Consider the following 18,316-nt stretch of genomic DNA (forward strand, 5'->3'; position numbering starts at 1 on the left):
CTCATAAATGGCAAGGGAAGCACTACAAAGATTGATCCTGGACATTGAAATATGAAGCCAGGGATGTAGCTAGACCGTTCGTCATCCAGGCCAGAGATTCAGTTCACTGTCCTAGCCCTTTTATAGAATTACCCTGGCCATGGCAATTCATAAATTAGAAAGCACTTTGCTGTCTTGGTAATATTCAGCAACTGCCAGTTTCAAATATGGAATGCTTTTCACTGTAATATCGTATTGTGCAGTTACCACTCAAAATATACTTTTTTTCCTTTTTTTATGAGTGTTTTATTAGTTTTTGACCATATTCCACGTCTTGTGGTTTGCTAAGATCCGTTTTTTGTTTTTCTAAATAAAACACATGTGGGTGTAAATATTCCATATATCCAGATTTCTTTGGTCCAAATCAATTATATTCCCAAGTAATTACTGCTAATTGCTAGAACAGAACCTAAGCTCTTGGACGACGGGGGTATGGCGGGGCAGTCTTTCAGGGCATCTTGCACTAAGCTGCTGTTTAAGAAAGACGTACAAAAGGAAGATGGTCAGCTGTTTGTTTTGTGCAATAGGCTGGATGTAGAGTATCACAGTGAGACATGCAATGCTCTTTGGGTTTCTATAGCAGTAAAGGGCTTATCATTCTAATCCCCAGTTCACAAGGCTTTAAATGGCATGTGGAGAAAAAAAAATAGTGGTCTGCCCTTAGACCCAGATAGATGTTAACCCATCCACATCCAGCATAGGACAAGGTTCATGTATATGAAGATGCTATGACTTCTCAATAGATCACCTTTCATTAAGACTAATCATACAGTTACAAATATGATTGTGGTTAATCTGTCCTTTTTGGTTAGATTTTTTTTTCCCCCTCACCCAGACCATTTGTGGTTATAGTCACAAATTACGATTGGGTAGTCTAGATTTTGAAGAGTCTGCGTTCTAATGCCATACTGATTTGTGTATTTATATGTTCTCTCACTCCCGTTTACGGGTTTAGGTCTGGTGTGAAACCAATTTACGAAGATGCATCAGTGAATTGCACAGTTTCATATGTGAAATCTGCAACAAAGCATTCCCGATGCCATCGGCTCTAAAACTGCACTTGGAAACCCATAAGGAGGGTCAGGTTAATAGTCTGCGCAAAACTGGGCAGGAGCTAGAGCAGAAAGCTTTTATGGCAGCCTTGGGCCTGCAGTACACCAAAGACATCAAGCCTGTCAGTCAGGAGGATAATTCATCAGACTGTTTCCAGGCCATACACATAGAAGCTATGAAGAGCAACCTACCTCACGAGCTTGGTAGTAACACAGCCATGCTGAAATTGTCTCCTTTAGAAGCACCTCCTGTGGGTGGTCCATTCTCAGTTCTACCCTCAGCAAAAGAAAATATGAAATTGCTTTCTTTGCAGCCTTTCCAGAAAGGCTTTACAGTACAACCGGACAACAGCATTGTGGTAAAACCTATCTCTGGGGAGTTGGCTGATATTCAGCAGATATTAAAGATGGCTACTTCAGCACCATCTCAGATAAGTCTTCCACCCTTGTCTAAACTGTCTCCTGCCATTATTAAACATATGCCGCCATTAAAGCCAAAGCCGCCAGTGACTCCTCGTACAGTTGTTGCTGCTTCTACTCCTCCACCTCAGCAGCTCAATCAGCAGCCATCTCCAGGCTGCATCAGCCCCAGCCTTCCTCCCCCACCATTAAGGATGATAAAGAACAGTGTGGAATCTGCAACGGGCGCCATATATTTACAATCCAGGTCAGGAGCCAACTGTAGCTCCTCTACTCAGAACACCCAACTACCAAAGTCTGAATTAATGAAACCGCGAGATCTAAAGACACAGCTTGAACAGGACAGTATTATAGAAGCCTTCATGCCTTTAGACCTGGAGGCAAAGATCAAACAAGAAGTAGCTGAAGGGGATTTGAAATCAATAATTTCTGGATCAAATGTCAAAAAAACAACCCAAGCTAAAAAAGTGTTTTATCCTTGTCGCTTCTGTGATCAGGTATTTACATTCTCTGGTGTATTGCGGGCCCACATACGCACTCATTTGGGAATATCACCTTACCAGTGTAACATATGTGATTATATTGCGGCTGACAAAGCGGCACTGATTCGGCACCTGCGGACACACAGTGGTGAAAGACCGTATGTATGTAAAATATGCCAGTATCCTTTCACTGTTAAAGCGAACTGTGAGAGACACCTACGTAAGAAGCATCTTAAGGTCACCAGGAAGGATATAGAAAAGAACATTGACTATGTATCCACAAATAAATCTGAAATGGTGGATGCTCTGTGTTCCCCAGACACAGTTTGTAAATGCTGCGGTGAAGAATTAAAGAGTTATCGTGCTCTTCATATACACATGAGGAGCCACAGCAACTTTCAGAAAAATAAACTTTTTGAATGCAAAGAGTGTGGCACTGCCTTTTCTGCCAAAAGAAACTGCATTCACCACATACTCAAGCAACACCAGCATATTCAAGAAAAAGAAATAGAGAATCACATCTTGTGTGGCCCATGTAGCCCAGAGCAAAGTAGATCAGACACTCCGCCTTTGGAGGATAGCACTTACCTCGAACATAAACCCACCACATCATACCTGGAACCACAAAATGGCTTTCTTCATGGGAGTGATTCTTCTTTTCCTCTAAAACTTGAACCTGCTTTCAGCTTTCCTTTGGACCTTGATGAACCTTTAGACTTTTCTAAAAAGAACAAAAACCCATGTATGTTTCCAGTGAAGGAGGAGCCTGTCTACACCTCTCTTGCCTCTTCAGATTCCTCTATGGAACCTATTGATCTCTCTATACCTAAATATGCTAAGCAGGAAAAAGAAATCCCACAGATTCAACCAAACACTCAAGAGCAAATATGTGGCCCGGTCAATCAACTGTTTAGTTGTCAGCCATACCAACTCTCCCTAAGTGCCAATGAGCTCCTAGAAAAAGCTTCAGCTATCACACATTCCAAACCAGTAAAAAACCCTGTACACTTGACTGTTCCAATAATTTCTCCTGCTATTCTTGGAAATGCAACTATTCTACGCCCTTTGAGGCCTAAACCACCTCCCCTCTTGCCAAAGCCTCCAGCCACTAAAGAATTGCCACCACTGGCTTCCATTGCACAGATCATTTCTTCAGTATCCTCTGCTTCAACTTTGCTGAAAACTGATATAAAAACACCTAGTTCTCAAATTGCTGCCAACAGCCCACCAACCACTGAGAAATCTGGCACTTCCAAATCCAAGATGACAATCCAGAATATGGAACCTCTTTCCAGTGATTCATCCCACAATGTTGCAAGCGTGACAAGCCCATCTGACCTCTCCAATCCCGCTGCTTTAGTTATAGGAGCAAAGAAAAGGGGTAGAAAGAAGGGAACTAAAAATAAGCCCAAGGTTGCAGTGGGTGTAGACCTTGAATCAAGCGGTGAATTTGCAAGTGTTGAGAAGATGTTGGCCACAACTGACACTAATAAGTTCAGTCCTTATCTGCAGTCTACAGAACACCTTAAAGATACCGTAGACAAAAATGGTACTAGTGAGGATGAGAGAGATAGTGGTGAAGATAAAAAAACAAAAAGAAACTCCTACTCCAATTCATTGCAAAAGATAACCTGTCCTTACTGTCCTCGTGTTTTTCCCTGGGCAAGCTCCTTACAGAGACACATGTTGACTCACACAGGTAAGGATCAGCTTCAAGCTTTTTTTGACACATATAACAGCTAATCTTGAAGCTTGCTGCATATTATGGGTATAAATACAAAGACATGAAAACTTACAGGTGAAACTCGAAAAATTAGAATATCGTGCAAAGTTCATTTATTTCAGTAATGCGACTTAAAAGGTGAAACTAACATATGAGATAGACTCACTACATGCAAAGCGAGATATTTCAAGCCTTTATTTGTTATAATTTGGATGATTATGGCTTATAGCTTATGAAACCCCAAAGTCACAATCTCAGGTACCATTTGCTCAGGGGGTATGGATTAATTAGCTGACTAGAGGGTGACACTTTGAGCCTAGAATACTGAACCTTAAAATTCTAATTTTAAGCTGCATTGATGCAATTCCTTTTAATTTGCATTACTGATATAAATGGACTTTTGCACGATATTAAAATTTTTCGCGTTGCACCTGTAATCTTTTAATTAGAATAGCAGGTGTAATGACTACTAGATACATGTATATCTTGCAGTTTTAAAGGGGATATCCACTTTGAACAATCCCTTTGTTTTAGAGGGATCTCCTGAAAAGAAGTTGATTATAGGTTGTCCTGCTGCTAGGACCTCCAGTGATCAGTTGTTCTCTAGTGGGGGACCTAGCAACAAGAGTCTGATTTCTCCACCAAGCCACTACTGGTGAACATGTTACATTACAAAATACACATTGGAGTCAGTAGACTGTCCATGTAATGTACAGAAATGCTGGGACAATTAGTAGTTTCTCTCAGCTCTGACTAATAGATGTGTATTCTAAATAAGTAGTTTGGGACTTAGGGCTCATTCACATCTGCGTTTAACTGACCCGGCAGGCTTTTCCGGCAGAGGAACAGCCTGACGGAGTTCCCCATACCCAGACACGGCCATGCACCGCCAGACCCTATTCACTATAATGGGATCCAGCAGTCATCTTACCACTTTCCGGTATAAAGTCCAGCATGCAGGACTCTTTTACTTATGCCGGAAAGTGACCGGATCACCGTCGGATACCATTATCGTCAATGTAGTTCCGGAGGTGCACGGCTGTGTCCAGCTATGCCGTATCCAGTGAACTCTGGCAGAATAGCCTACAAAACTGGTGTAAAGGATCAGGTTCCTCCTTTCACTTTCCAAAGGAGCTCTGAAAAATGAGAGGTGGAATCTGCTTGCTATGGGCAACTAAGCTAGTTTTCCTTTACACCAGTTTTGATGAATCTCCCTCATTATGTCTATGCACTACACATGCAGATCAGAGATTTCAATAAGGCTGTGTAACGCGTCCCCTCTGGTGGCACTGTAGGGTTACAGACTCTGTGGTTGTTAGCTTTAAGATCTGCTTAATTTCTGGAGCCTTTTCTAAGAAACAGATTGTTCAAAGCGCTAAACCCCTTTTAACAGCGAATTATCCATAATGTAGATCCTTTTATATAAGCACTATAACTTATACCTTGATCTCTGTACTTCATAACTTATCTGATCCACACATTGACCCTATGTGATGGAGCGTTAGATTTAGATGGACCTGTGTAGACTAGTAGATTCTTTTGATATAAGAACAAACATCTGAAATCCATATTGCCGTTTTTATGCAGCTAGCATCTTGAGGTGCTCCCACCGCAATAAAGCATAGTAGTGGGGTGAATAAAGCATTCCATAATTTTTTGGCCAGCCCAATGCCCTAGTGAAGATGACTGCTCCTTTTTTATGTTCCCAGGAATTCAGCAGTACCCCCTAAACTATAAGTGCCTGTTGCATCTGCCGTCTAGTGCAGGATCTGGGTGTAGCGTAGCGGTCTCGCATATTCATTTTCCATATGTGTCATTAAGAGGTAGAAAACTGCTGACCACTGCACATTGTCATTTGATACACTGCTTTCCTTCCTCCCCGATGAACAAGGAATGGCACGGATATCCATGTAATTAGGCATAGTGTGGTCACATGACAGCCTGGTAGTAAGGATTGGTCCGTGCAATCTCCTAATGCAGATTTAGCTGTTAATTAGCAGCAAAACGAACAACTTGAGGCAGATTAAAGCAGAGTGGGTGCTCATAATGCAGCTTTTGTATCCAGCCTAGAGAGGCTTTCTTGTTCTAAAGGATATTTATGCCCTCCCTTCTCCCTCCTCTATTGCTTCAACCCACATCACTCCTGACTCCAATGCCGTGTGCCTCTTTACTGACTCTTAGCGCATTCTACGCTATTTCCTAAACTGCATATACATTCTTTCTATATAATGACCTTACGTGTGGCATTTGTGTACAGTGTAGCAAGTGGGATAAAGACCTTTTTTTCCTGCTTCAGGTCAGAAGCCCTACCCGTGTGCACAGTGTGATGCCTTCTTTTCCACTAAATCTAACTGTGAGCGCCATCTTTTACGCAAACACGGAGTTGCCAACCTCTCCTTAAGAAGAAACGGTCTTATGGCCCAGTCTAAAGAAAGTGATGTTGGATCTCATGATAGCACAGGTAGCACATTTAGCTTATTCTTTATTCTAAACAGCTCAGTGTCTAGATATGTCACAACTGAATGTTCCTAGTGTCCACGCTGGACAGAAATGGCCGGCCTCTTTTGGGCTCTACCGTCAGCATATACGTTGGAAATTGCCTCCAAAGTATGCACTGATGTGTCCATAGACTTCATTTTCCAAATGTATTCCAAAAGTGTAGTTTTGGTAAGTTTTGACCTGTATATGTCACTATATATTTTTTCTTTAACTATTAACAAGCATAGTCGACCTATGTGAAGAGTGCAACTAAATATGCTTATGGTGGTGTCTGGTATACATTTGGAAGCACACTTCACATCATGCAGAATATGCCCTTGTGCCCGTTTGAACAGAGCCTTAACTTTGTTGATTTTAGATATACTTAGATATTTGTATAGCTTTTGTCATAGCGTTTATGCATATACTAAATGGTAGATCATGCTTCTTATGCAAACCATCTATACCATTCAGGTCCAGAAGTGCATTCATAAATCTGCTGTTTGTATGTTAGTGCTGACTTCACATTTCCCAGCACCCCTTTCCTATGGTATCTGGACCGAACACGCCCTGCTGTTTCGCATGGTGGAAGATGTAGGGGGGAATTTATCATGAGAGTGATACTTGAAATCGGCTTTGCTTGAGTCTATATTGGCATAAATTTCACCAACTGTATCAAATGTCGCATGTTATTTAATAAGTTAGTTTTTTCTTTAAACCTAACACTTTTGTCTACAAAAGCTACTCCAGTTTTACGACTGGAGTCCCTTTGCGACTTTTTAAAACGGTATCGGTGATCAAGCTGGATTGAAAGTCCTTAAACTAGCTAGCCCCAACCAGTTTTCCACGCATGTTTAAAAAATGGAGTGAGTGGTGTAATAATGCAAAACTTTTTTTGGAGTGAAGGCATGATAAATTCCCCCATAGTGTTTAACATCAGAAAATAGTCTGTTGTGGTGAAAAAAAATTGGGTTTTCCTGAAATACGGTATTGGTGACCTATTTTCAGGAAAGGTCATCAGTATCCACTTGATCCACCCCCGAAAATCAGCTGTTTGAAGGGGTAGCTGCACTCCTGCCTCCTCACAGCATACCAAGCACAGTGACGTACATTGTTTAGTGGCTGTGCTTGGTATTGCAGGCTAGAACTTTTCACCAAAGGATCGGCCATTAAAATACAACTTGCCTGCACCTTCTTCCTCTCAAAATCATTTGTCAGTGGTCTCCGATCGAAAATAATGAGTATGGGGGCCTTTAGCTTTACTAATGCATTACAGATGACAGCAGGCAGATTTGTGAAGGCAAAACTGAATGTGAATGGGCTATAAGATATGATGTAACAAAGATCAAGTAAAGCTAGCATTGTGTGTAGATGATCTTTAGTTGCAACCTGCTAACTAGTTGTCAAAACTATACCGTCACCTGTCCCTGGCTATATACCGACTAGTGGATGTCATGAATATTGGTACCTTTTTAACACTGCCTCTTGTGCTCAGTTGGGCCACTGCACTTGTTAATCAATTGAGGCAGTTTATGTAGGGCAATCTACTAAACTGTTGTCAATGTTTCTTTATAGACAGTCAGTCTGATGCAGACTTGTCGGCTTCAGAAGTTGATGTTCTAGACCTGACTTCTGGGGAAAGAGATAAAGCAGAGCAAGCTCCACAGACGGGCAGTGAATCGGAATCCAAGAACAAGCAGGCAGAGAACCAGACGGTAGACAAAGAGGAGTCTAAACAAGATGGAGAAGAGCAGTTAGAGGATGATGCTGTGAGCAACAAAAGCCTGGACCTTAATTTTGCAAGCAAGCTAATTGAGTTCAAGCTGTCAGCCAATGAGCAAGCTTTCAGCAACTCATGTGATGTTTGCGGTAAAAATTTTAAGTTTGCTGCCACTCTAGGCAGACATAAGAGGGCACACTCATGTGTAAGCAAGGGAGAAGAGAAACCTGTTGAATATGAATGCAATGACTTATCAACCCCTGCTTGTAATACTACTCTTGTTCCTGCTGATGAGCAAGGAAGTCAAGATGAAATGCTGCCTGTCGACTTGAAAGTTTCTAAATCTACTGTGGAGGCCGAACCATTAGATCAGAAGCAAATCGAAAACGAAGAGAACATGGAAGCCAAAATGGAAAATTCATTGGATAAAAGTGATGATGACAAGGTCCCAAAGTCGGGGACAAAGGCAGACAAACGAAAGAAGATCTGCACAGTCTGTAGTAAACGTTTTTGGTCCCTTCAGGATCTCACAAGACATATGAGATCTCACACAGGTAAGTTTGCCCTAGGGCAAATTGTTTTGTATTGATGCAACCCAAATTGTCTCTCTTGTTCTATAGTTGTCCATATACCCACAGTAGGTGTTGGCCGACACACTTGACTTGGCTGAGCGTATATGTATTTTCAAGGGAGAGAGACTAGAATCAGTGGCTTATCTCCTGAGATAACAAGCGATCACCTGATCTTTCTCAACCCCATGGGATGAAGTGAGGAGTTCCCCATACACATTACATTGTCAGCTGGTCATGCCAAAAATGTCAGGTTTGACCAGCAATAGTCTAATGTGTATTAAGGCCTTTAGAGTCCGTTCCTGCCCAAGATAGTGGATTCTGTTCTCTTCTGACGCCCAGCCCCACATTCAACATATCAATAGAATCCATGTTATTTCTATTGTATACACATCTATATATGTGTACCTGTACAGTACAGGGTAAAAATGCTTATCTTTTATCTTTTTATTTGTAGGTGAGCGGCCTTACAAATGTCAGACATGCGAACGCACTTTTACTCTAAAGCACAGTCTGGTTCGTCACCAGCGAATCCACCAGAAACTAAGAGATGCTAAAAGCCAAGGGAAGGAAAGCGACAAAGAGGAACGGCTGCTTAGAGGGGATGATGAAAGCGATGCTGAGTCATTGCAGAGCAGTACACATCAGCTATCTGAAAATGAATGTGATACGCCAGTTCATGCTACAACCAGGAGCAAGAAAAGCCAGTCCCCCGATGTGGATGTGGATGCTGAGGAATCATCTCAAAACAATAAGACTGCATCTGTAAGAGACAGCCCAAAAGACAGCATTAAAGATCCAGACAGCCATACGTCCACTGACCCCATAAACCTAGAGGGTAGCAACAAGGAGCCTGAAAAATCTACTTTGAATCTTATGACCTCAGAGGAATCCCTGCCTGTTGTGGGGTCTAAATGAGCCAATGACAGGAGGTGCCCTTCATGCTTCGCTAAGACAGAATCATACTTACACTTGATTATTTTTTTCTGATAAATTTTCTACCGTGGCTTATGGCAGGCCATACCATGTGCCATAACCTTTGTTTAAATAGAAAAACTTTATATGGATATTGAGTGCCTTACTACTTTATTACGTGTTTTGGTATTACACTTTTTTCAATATTCAGTTTTGTACGTAAAAGAGGATATTAAGAGGACCTTTCCCATTGAAGCATTAAATATTTTTGTGTGTACATCAATCACTGTCTTTCCAGAGGTGGACTTTTCAGGTTGTGGAAAAAGTAATATGTTACTGCAGCCAATAACTGGAAGAACGTGTAATTGACAAGGTAAAGGAAAGGTTTTCCTCCTGATCTCTGCTAGTTTGCAACATTTCTGCGCTTTGAATTTGCAGTGGACTATTGTGCATATTACAAGCGCTGGATGAATTTATTCACGAAGCGTGTGGCAATCGCCATAAGCCAGAAAAAAAAGTAGCAGTTTTGAACGTCACAACCTGATCCTGCACATAACATATCTGGTGTTATTATTGAGTAGTCGTTCTACCTCGGATGAACACAACACAGAGGATTCAGCAGAAACATTACCACCAATGGACAGATCTGCCCACCTATGTCTCAATTCTGTTTGCTTGAATTCACCAGCTTACTAGTCTCTGCATTTTGCAGAACTGTTTGGGCAATATTTGCCTTTCAAAAAATTACCAAGTAACTTTTAAGTCCTGGTATTATTAAATATGTATAAATATAAACTTTTTGCTTTTTTTTTTTTCCGAAAATGTTAGCCTTTGGCAGTTCTTTTGCATTGCACCATTCCAACCCTGTTCTTGTTGAAAACAGAGGCTTGTGCGCAATAAGGTAAATGCAGACTTTCATGTGTCCTGCCGTTGAGGTTGAGGACAGAAGGTGGACTGTGAAACGAAGCAAAGAGTGCTGTCTTCCAATATAAGATGCCTTACCTTCAAGTTTCTGACCTTTTGTTTTTAGGCAGGTTTGTACTACTGGTGAAAAGAAAGCGAGGAAGAGGAGCTAGATTAGAATATGTACTATGGCGCTTGAAGATGAGCCTGTTTAAGAATGGTGTTTGTATGTGTGTGTATATATATAAATATATATAGTGTGCATGTTGGGTATATTTACGTGTATGTGTAGATTTTGCATATCACACGTAAGATACAAATATTGAATGGGCTGTTTATTATATATTAAGTACTCTACTGTAACTGTGCAATTTGCCCCCTCGGTTTCTTGTGACCTCTAGGACCTGAAATGAAATGTATAATGTTTGGTATCATAGGCCATACGCCTCCCTTTACACCGTTCATACACATATATCAGTTACTGAGTTCTGATTTGTCCATGGCGTGGGTTGCCTGTGTCGGGGAGACTGGTATTACTAAGGTCCTGTTCTGGCTACTAGCACATTGTGTGTGGTTGCTGGCGGTATTGCCTCCACATTTCCATGGAGCAGTATTTGACCTTGATCCTAAGCATTTTACCTGATTTAAAAATTAGTTTTGATTTTTTTTTTTTGATGCGTTTAGTTAGTCACTTCAACTTTTAAAAATTTGATTTGGCCATAGGGAGATGCTTCCTATTATAACTCATAAATTGTTCTAGACTTAGAGACTAAATAGGGGGCCAAATCCGAGAGGGATCATTCAGTACTACACTGTCACAGTATCTGTGCAATGCCTGACAATCAACTGAATGACCAATTTAACAAAGCAGCAGCTAAAGCGACGCCTTTCTAAAACCAGTAGTTGGAAACTAATATATTTCTATATGGGATGAGCAGATATATAGACACATGACTAGTTCTGGAGAATGATAAATCACAACCAATGATTCCTTCTTACTTTTTTATTTTTTTTACAAAGTGTTCTTATTAATCAGAATCAATTAAAGGACAATTTTAGTCATTTTCATTTAAGTTGTACGTCTCCAGACTTTTGATGTTACATGTTATACTGTAAAGTGATGTACCCGACCTAATCAGCCCATCAGAACAGAGGGACGTTTGTTAGCAATAATGAAAATGGAATGAAAGCTTTATTTAATGTATGTATACCCTGATAGATAAGGTCTTTATCATATTTCTTTTGTCTAAATACAAATATATCATTAATGAATATAATATGAGTTGTTCCCAAACTATTGTGTCTTTTGGATATTAAACTGTGAAGTATATGCCATGATTGAACTCTGGGTGAATCGTAGATATTTAGATTGCATGTTCAGCTAATTTTTGTCCTTTTTTTTCCTTTCTCTTTATTTCCTCTCAGGGCTTTGCAGATTGATTTTTTTTTTATTTTATTATATTGTACAATATTTGTTTTGTCATTTCTACGTTTCAGATTAAGTGCTCCATATATTTAAAGTTGAGGTCATGAAATCACTACGATAAGCACTTGATTGTGAATGCAATAAAAGCCCAGTCACATAGATGATGATCCTGTGGGCTACACACAGTCACATTTCCACATATCCCTATTCATTTTCTTCCTGTCCTCTAACTGTATGAACAACATTAGCAACTACATCCCATTGTAAGGGGAAGCCATGGTGAAAATGTCAAAATTCATATTTTTTCTAAAGGGAACTTCAACTGCTGCTATGCATTATGTACAAGACTGGTCTATGCCACATGAACAGAGAATCATTTTTGTTTTGGTACTTGTTTCCTCCTTTTTATTCAGCTGTACAGTACTTCCAAATTCAGAATAAAATGCTGTTCTGTATGAAACAATCTAAGCAATAAAATGTTATATTTAAAATTTAACTTATATTAGGCTGCACTTTGTGAGTACACAAACATGTGAAAGTCATGGCTGGACACCCAAATTTGTAAAGCCTGTCTTTACACAAGCCAAGGATCGGGGCAGTTATCTGGAAGGTGCATTTCCGGTAATTGGCCTGAGTAAGGCACTTGCGTTAAATCTTCCTGCGAGAACTCATCATATCTGCCATATACGTACACTACCTTTCCCCGCCAGACACCATTGACTATAATGGAACCCAGTGAAAAGTCAGCCGGTTTCCGGCATAAGTATCGGGAGTCGGCCAGGAGAAAAAGCGCTGCAAGCAATGGTTTTTTGTCCGGAAGAATCCCTGCACTAACGCCGGAAACAGACTGGATCCCCACATGGTCTCATTATAGGCTGTGTTTACATTTCCCTTTCGGAGATACGGCTGCCTGATCTGGCTCTCGGCCAGACCAAAAATTATTGCATGCAACTGTTTTTGTCCTGTGAAAACCCTGCATTTATCCAATAAATCGGCTAGATCACCGCTGGACCACAATGCAGTCAATGGAGATCCGGAGGTGAAGTAGAGGATCTGGCAGGCTGCTCTGTGTCGGCACAGCCTGACAGATTTCCGAACGGAGATTTTAACAAAGCCATAGTCAGGGGGTCCTGGTGGTGCTCTGGCCTTTTCCAGCTACACTACATACAATGAACTAGGCTGTGAAACTAGCCTAAGGGTCCTTTTACATCGACTGATGATCAGGCAGAATATCGGAGGGGAGCATTTGTATAAATGCTTGTCCTCAATAATTGGCCTGTGTAAAAGGTGTTGGCGATCACCATGAAAGAACAGATGCTCATTGATCTGGTGATCCTGTTCTGCCAGCAGATTGTGCTGTCTAAACAGCGATCTGCTGCCCAGGAACAATGATTCTTTAAAGGGACAACTGATCACTGTAGTATTCGCTTGTCTCTATACAGCGGAAGTGATTGCTGTGTGTGAATTTAGCCCTCATCTCCGCTGAAAATCAAGATGTTATCGAACGCCTGCTTCATTCCAGATAATTTGCCTTATTACCGGTTTGTGTAAAAGGCCCTTAAAGTGGCACTGCTTTCAGTGAACTTTTGATATGTCATAGGGACATATCGAAACTTTAGATCGGTGGGGGTCTGAGTGCTGAGACCCCCACTGATCTTTAGAACAAGGGGAAAGAAGTGCTCACTTAGCCTTAGGCTACATTCACACGTCAGTATTTTTCTATATCCCGATTTTCGGTCCGTTTTTTGCGGATCCGTTGATCCTGAAAATGTTTCCGTATGTCATCCGTTTTTTGCGGATCCGCAAAAAACGGAAACATGTATAAATTTCAATAAGAAAATAAAGTTGTTTGGATTTCTTTGAAAAAAAATTGAAAAAGAAAAAGTGAATAAAAGTTTATAAAATAAAAATGAAATTTCCAGGAACGGAATCCGCATAAATTGGATGACATACGTAATGACATACGAATGTCTTCCGTTTTTTGCGGATCCATTGACTTTGTATTGTACCAGGATCCCATTTTTGTGGAAAAGAATAGGACAAGTTTTATATTTTTTCGGACATGCGGAACGGAACAACGGAAACGGACAGCACACATTGTGCTGTCCGATTTTTTCCAGGACCCATTGAAAATGAATGGGTACAGAACTGGTCCAGATCTGTTCCGCATAAAACGGAACAGATCAGGAAAGAAAAAACGGACGTGTGAATGGACCCTTAGTGTGTCTGTAAGATCTCCCACTTTCCCTGCCACCAAACAGGCCAGCGCTTCTTCCTATAGTGTGCAAGCATGGCTATCACTGCTAGATTGCAGGGTGGTCGTAAACCCCTGGATACAAGAAGTGTATAATGTGATGGAAAAATGAATCAAGCCAGCAATGGAGGCAACATGGTACATTACTGGATCTTTTTCAGCAGAGCCAGTGACCTTCCAGGTCTCTGCTAGGCGGAGACTTCTGCCTAGCAGTGTTCCCAATGATGCCACTGGCACTAATGAGTGGGCTTTAGCGCTGCTCAGTGCTAAAGCCTGCCCATAAGTATCAGTGACGTCACCGGGAACACTGGTACGTGGAAGCCTCCGCCAAGCAGTGTAAATTTGTAAACAAAAAAGCCCTTGCCCTATGCTATACAGCGCAGGGCAAGGGTTGGCATCAGAGCATGAAATGTTCCGATGCGCATCTCAGAGGGACTATGTGGTTGAAGAAGGGGATATATGTCCATGTTCAGCTATGAACCTGGACTTTTAAGGTGGATTTACTGGACCCCGATATTCAAGCAGATTATTGGGAACGACAGTCTGCCCCTGTAAATGTGCTGCCGATGAACGGGCTGTCGGGATGGAACGCTTCCTTCCTGACAATTGGTTTTTAAATCAGGAAGTGTAAACCCGCCTTTAGACGAGGAAACCTGCCAGCCTGTTTCCACCCTCCAAACCAACTGGAATACCTTTATGGTATCATGTTGTGGTTCCTGATGGTGTTCTTTTTCTGACTTCTGAATGTACTACAAATCTTAATTCCTCGCTTCTGCTGTATCCTAATGAGCCATTTGAAGTCAAGAAGGCTGGCAACTACTAACGAAGTCTAGCTAACTATCTAAACCCTGCCCCTTCTGTGACTAACCTCTTCCGCGCCATAAAACTCAGCTAGCCTCCCGATATCTCCCATGTAGTGCTGTGTAGCGCTGGTAGCGCATGAGCAGTAGCTTTGGATGTACTCATTCCACTTTCGGTTCCTTACTGTGCATGTGCTGAACTCCAAGAACATGTAGTCTCGAGCCTGTTCTCGAAGTTTAGTGCATGCGCAATGAGGAACTTATACCAGAATGAGTACACCCAGCTTTGCTGCTCATGTGCCAACAGACCTACACAACAGCATATGCACAAGATATTGGGAGGCATAGTGAGATGTCAGGAGGGCCAGATACGCTGAAGAGGTCAGTCGAAGGAGAAGTCGCAGGTTAGCATGAGTTCAAGGCAGTAGGTATCGGCTTCCTTCACATCAAATGGCTCATTAGCAAATTACTGGAGCAGGGAATAAGGGTTCATTCACACGTCTGCAATTCTGTTCCGCATTTTGCGGAACTGAATTGCGGACAAGAATAGGCATTTTCTATTAAGTGCCGGTGATGTGCGGTCCGCAAAATGCGGAACGCACATCGCCGTGTGAATGGACCCTAAAGATCATTTTTAGTGCATTTAAAAGTCTGAAAAAGATAAGAATACAATCAGGAACCATATGATGACACCATGAAGGAATTCCAGTTGGTTTGGTGGGCAATAACAGACTGACTGGTTCATATTAATTTAATACCTGGTCTTAAAGCCCATGTACACTTTTGGTGGCAATTTTTTTTAATTATTGCATTGTACACATTTTGAGCTAAAAATCCTTTTTTCAATTGGTATTTAATAAAATGAACTGTTTTCCCTGTACAGCTGTGGGTTTATCTCCTAGCAGGATCTGTAATTTTTGCTCTGCTCAGTCAGGCAGGGAGCCGAGGGGCTCCTTATTTCTGCTCTCTGATGTTATAAACACTCATTAAAGCTTAATTCTTATCTTACTGATAAGAATGTGGCCTAAAATAAGTGTTTATGACCTTTTTACTAATTTAGAGATAAGGGTTATTAGATGACTGGCACAAAGGGAAAGTACTAGTCACACAGCTAGAAAAACAGTTAACCCCTTGTCACAGAATGGCTCAATATTGTTAATAAAGACCAATTGAAAAAAAATGATTTTCAGCCCAAAATGAGTAAAATGCAACCATAAAAAGAAAAAATTACATAGCCTTTAAAGGCACCCTGAAAAACATACCAATAATTATGAATACCTACACAAACTAAGGCCTCATGCACATGAACATATTTTCTCTCCATGTTCGTTCAGTTTTTCTTTTTTTTTTTTTTTTTGCGGACCGCCAAAAAAAGGCAGGTACTCTGTGTGCATTACGTTTCCGTATTTCTGTTCCGCCAAAAAATAGAACTTGTCCTACGGACATGCATTACGGACAAGAATAGTACTGTTCTATTAAGGGCCAGCTGTTCCAGTCCGCAAAATACGGAATGCACACAAACGTCATCCATATTTTTTGCGGATCTGTTTTTGGCGGACTGCAAAATACATACGGCCGTGTGCATGAGGCCTAATAGATGAAGTACAGACAGAAGCACAAGTTGTGCATTTGAATTTCATCATGCTGTGAGACGGGCGCACTTTTAAAGGAAATGTCATTAAAACATGACCTATTGTTTAAATCATGTTTTTATGTTTACACATTTTTTAGAATGGTGAGTTTTCTTTTTTTCCCCATGTAACTACTGCATCCATGTAAATCCTGCAATTTTTACACTGGCCACTAGGCTTAAAGGGAACCTGTCATCAACTTTATGCTGACCTCACTGAGGGCAGAATAAACTGGTGACAGACGTGCTTATTTCAGCGGTGTCACTCATGAGCTTATAGTAAGTGGTTGCTGAGAACCAGCATCATAATCTTTGCAGCCCAGGCCTGGAAAAGAGTCCCGGCCACCTGAGAAGAGTCATGGTTATTCCTAATCTCCTGCTCTCCTCGCCTATCTGCTGATGATTGGCAGTTCTCTCCTAGAGATAAAGGGAGAAAACTAGGTAAATCATGAGCAGTTAGGCAGGGAGAAAACTAGGTAGAAGACTGTCAGTCATCAGCAGGAGAGCAGGAATTCATGGATAACCAGGACTCTTCTCAGGTGGCCGTGACTCTTTTCCAGGCCCAGTCTGCAAGGATTGTGATGTTGGTTCTCCGCAACCACATACTTTTAACTTTTAAATGACAGACCGCTGAAATCCACTCACCTATTTCTACTTTATGCTGCCGTTAGTATGGGTAGGTTGATGACAGGTTCCTTTAATAATAGTAGCTACTGAAAAGGAAATTAAGACCTATCATTATTACCACAGGCAGAATTACAATGACAAATAACACCTCTGAATACATTACCTTGAAAAGGTATTCATACCCCTAGAATTGTTCCACATTTATTTCACGTTACACCAACAAACAGGCTACTTTCACACTAGCGTTTCTATTGATATCCGTCATAGGGTCTCAATACCGGAAAAAAAATGCTTCCATTTTGTCCCCATTCATTGTCAATGGGGACAAAAACGTAACTGAACAGAACGGAATGCTCCAAAATGTGTTCCGTTTGGTTGCGTTCCCGCACCAGAGAGCAAACCGCAGCAAGCTGTTGTTTTCTTTCTGTCATGGGATGTGGAGCAAGACTGATCCGTCATGACCCACAATGCAAGTCAATGGGGAAGGATCCGTTTAACTCTGACACAATAGAAAACGGATCTGTCCCCCATTGACTTTCAGTGGAGTTCATGACGGATCTGTCTTGGCTATGTTAAAGATAATACAATCGGATCCGTTCATAACGCATGCAGATGGTTGCATTATCAGTAACGGAAGCATTTTTTGTGAATCCTGCCGTATCCAGCAAAAACGCTAGTGTGAAAGTAGCCTTAAAGAGGTTCTCCAAAAGTATAAAATGTCCCCTTATTCGCCGGGCTCCCCACATGGAATATACTTACCCCGCTCCCCGCGTTGCTTCTGGTCCCCGCACCGCCGCTTCTCCCTGCACATGGATGAAAATATCCAGTGTAAGGGGGGGGAGGGGAGTCTCCCTAGCGTCACCCGGGATGCTAGGGAGGCTCATCCCCGTCTGCCATTGGCTGGCCCCCCCCCTCCCCCCCCACATCTGTGTGCAGGGAGAAGCAGCAACGGCGGTGCGGGGACCAGAGTAAGTATATTCCATGTGGGGTACCCGGCGCATGAGGGGACATTTTGTACTCTTGGAGAACCCCTTTAAATGTAGTTTATTGGGAATTTATGTGATAGATCAACACAAAGTAGCAAGTATGTGTGAAGTGAAAAGAAAATGATACATGGTTTTCTAAATTCTTTACCACCTTTCACTGCAATTACAGCTGCAAATCTTTTGGGGTATGTCTCTACCAGCTTTGCACACCTAGAGGTTGAATTTTTTTGCCCATTCTTCTGTGCAAAATAGCTCAAGCTCAATCAGATTGGATGGAGAGCGTCTGTGAACA

The 18,316-nt window shown here is 41.6% G+C and overlaps 1 protein-coding gene across 3 annotated transcripts in view; it reads left to right on the top strand.

Annotated features, from left to right (window-relative positions):
* RREB1 (ras responsive element binding protein 1) overlaps positions 1-12,223 on the top strand; it is a 74,945-nt gene extending 62,722 nt beyond the window's left edge. For 2 of the 3 annotated variants that reach the window (XM_040432089.1, XM_040432090.1), the window contains 4 exons: positions 995-3,692; positions 6,013-6,177; positions 7,770-8,468; positions 8,941-12,223. In XM_040432089.1, the coding sequence (XP_040288023.1) occupies positions 995-3,692; positions 6,013-6,177; positions 7,770-8,468; positions 8,941-9,401 (4,023 nt within the window). In that variant the 3' untranslated portion in view covers positions 9,402-12,223. The remainder of the gene's footprint in view (positions 1-994; positions 3,693-6,012; positions 6,178-7,769; positions 8,469-8,940) is intronic. The other variant, XM_040432091.1, reaches the window with a different exon arrangement.
* Positions 12,224-18,316: the final 6,093 nt, after the last annotated feature.

The sequence above is a fragment of the Bufo bufo genome, chromosome 5 (assembly GCF_905171765.1).
Source record: "Bufo bufo chromosome 5, aBufBuf1.1, whole genome shotgun sequence".
In the NCBI taxonomy this organism is placed as follows: Eukaryota; Metazoa; Chordata; class Amphibia; order Anura; family Bufonidae; genus Bufo; species Bufo bufo.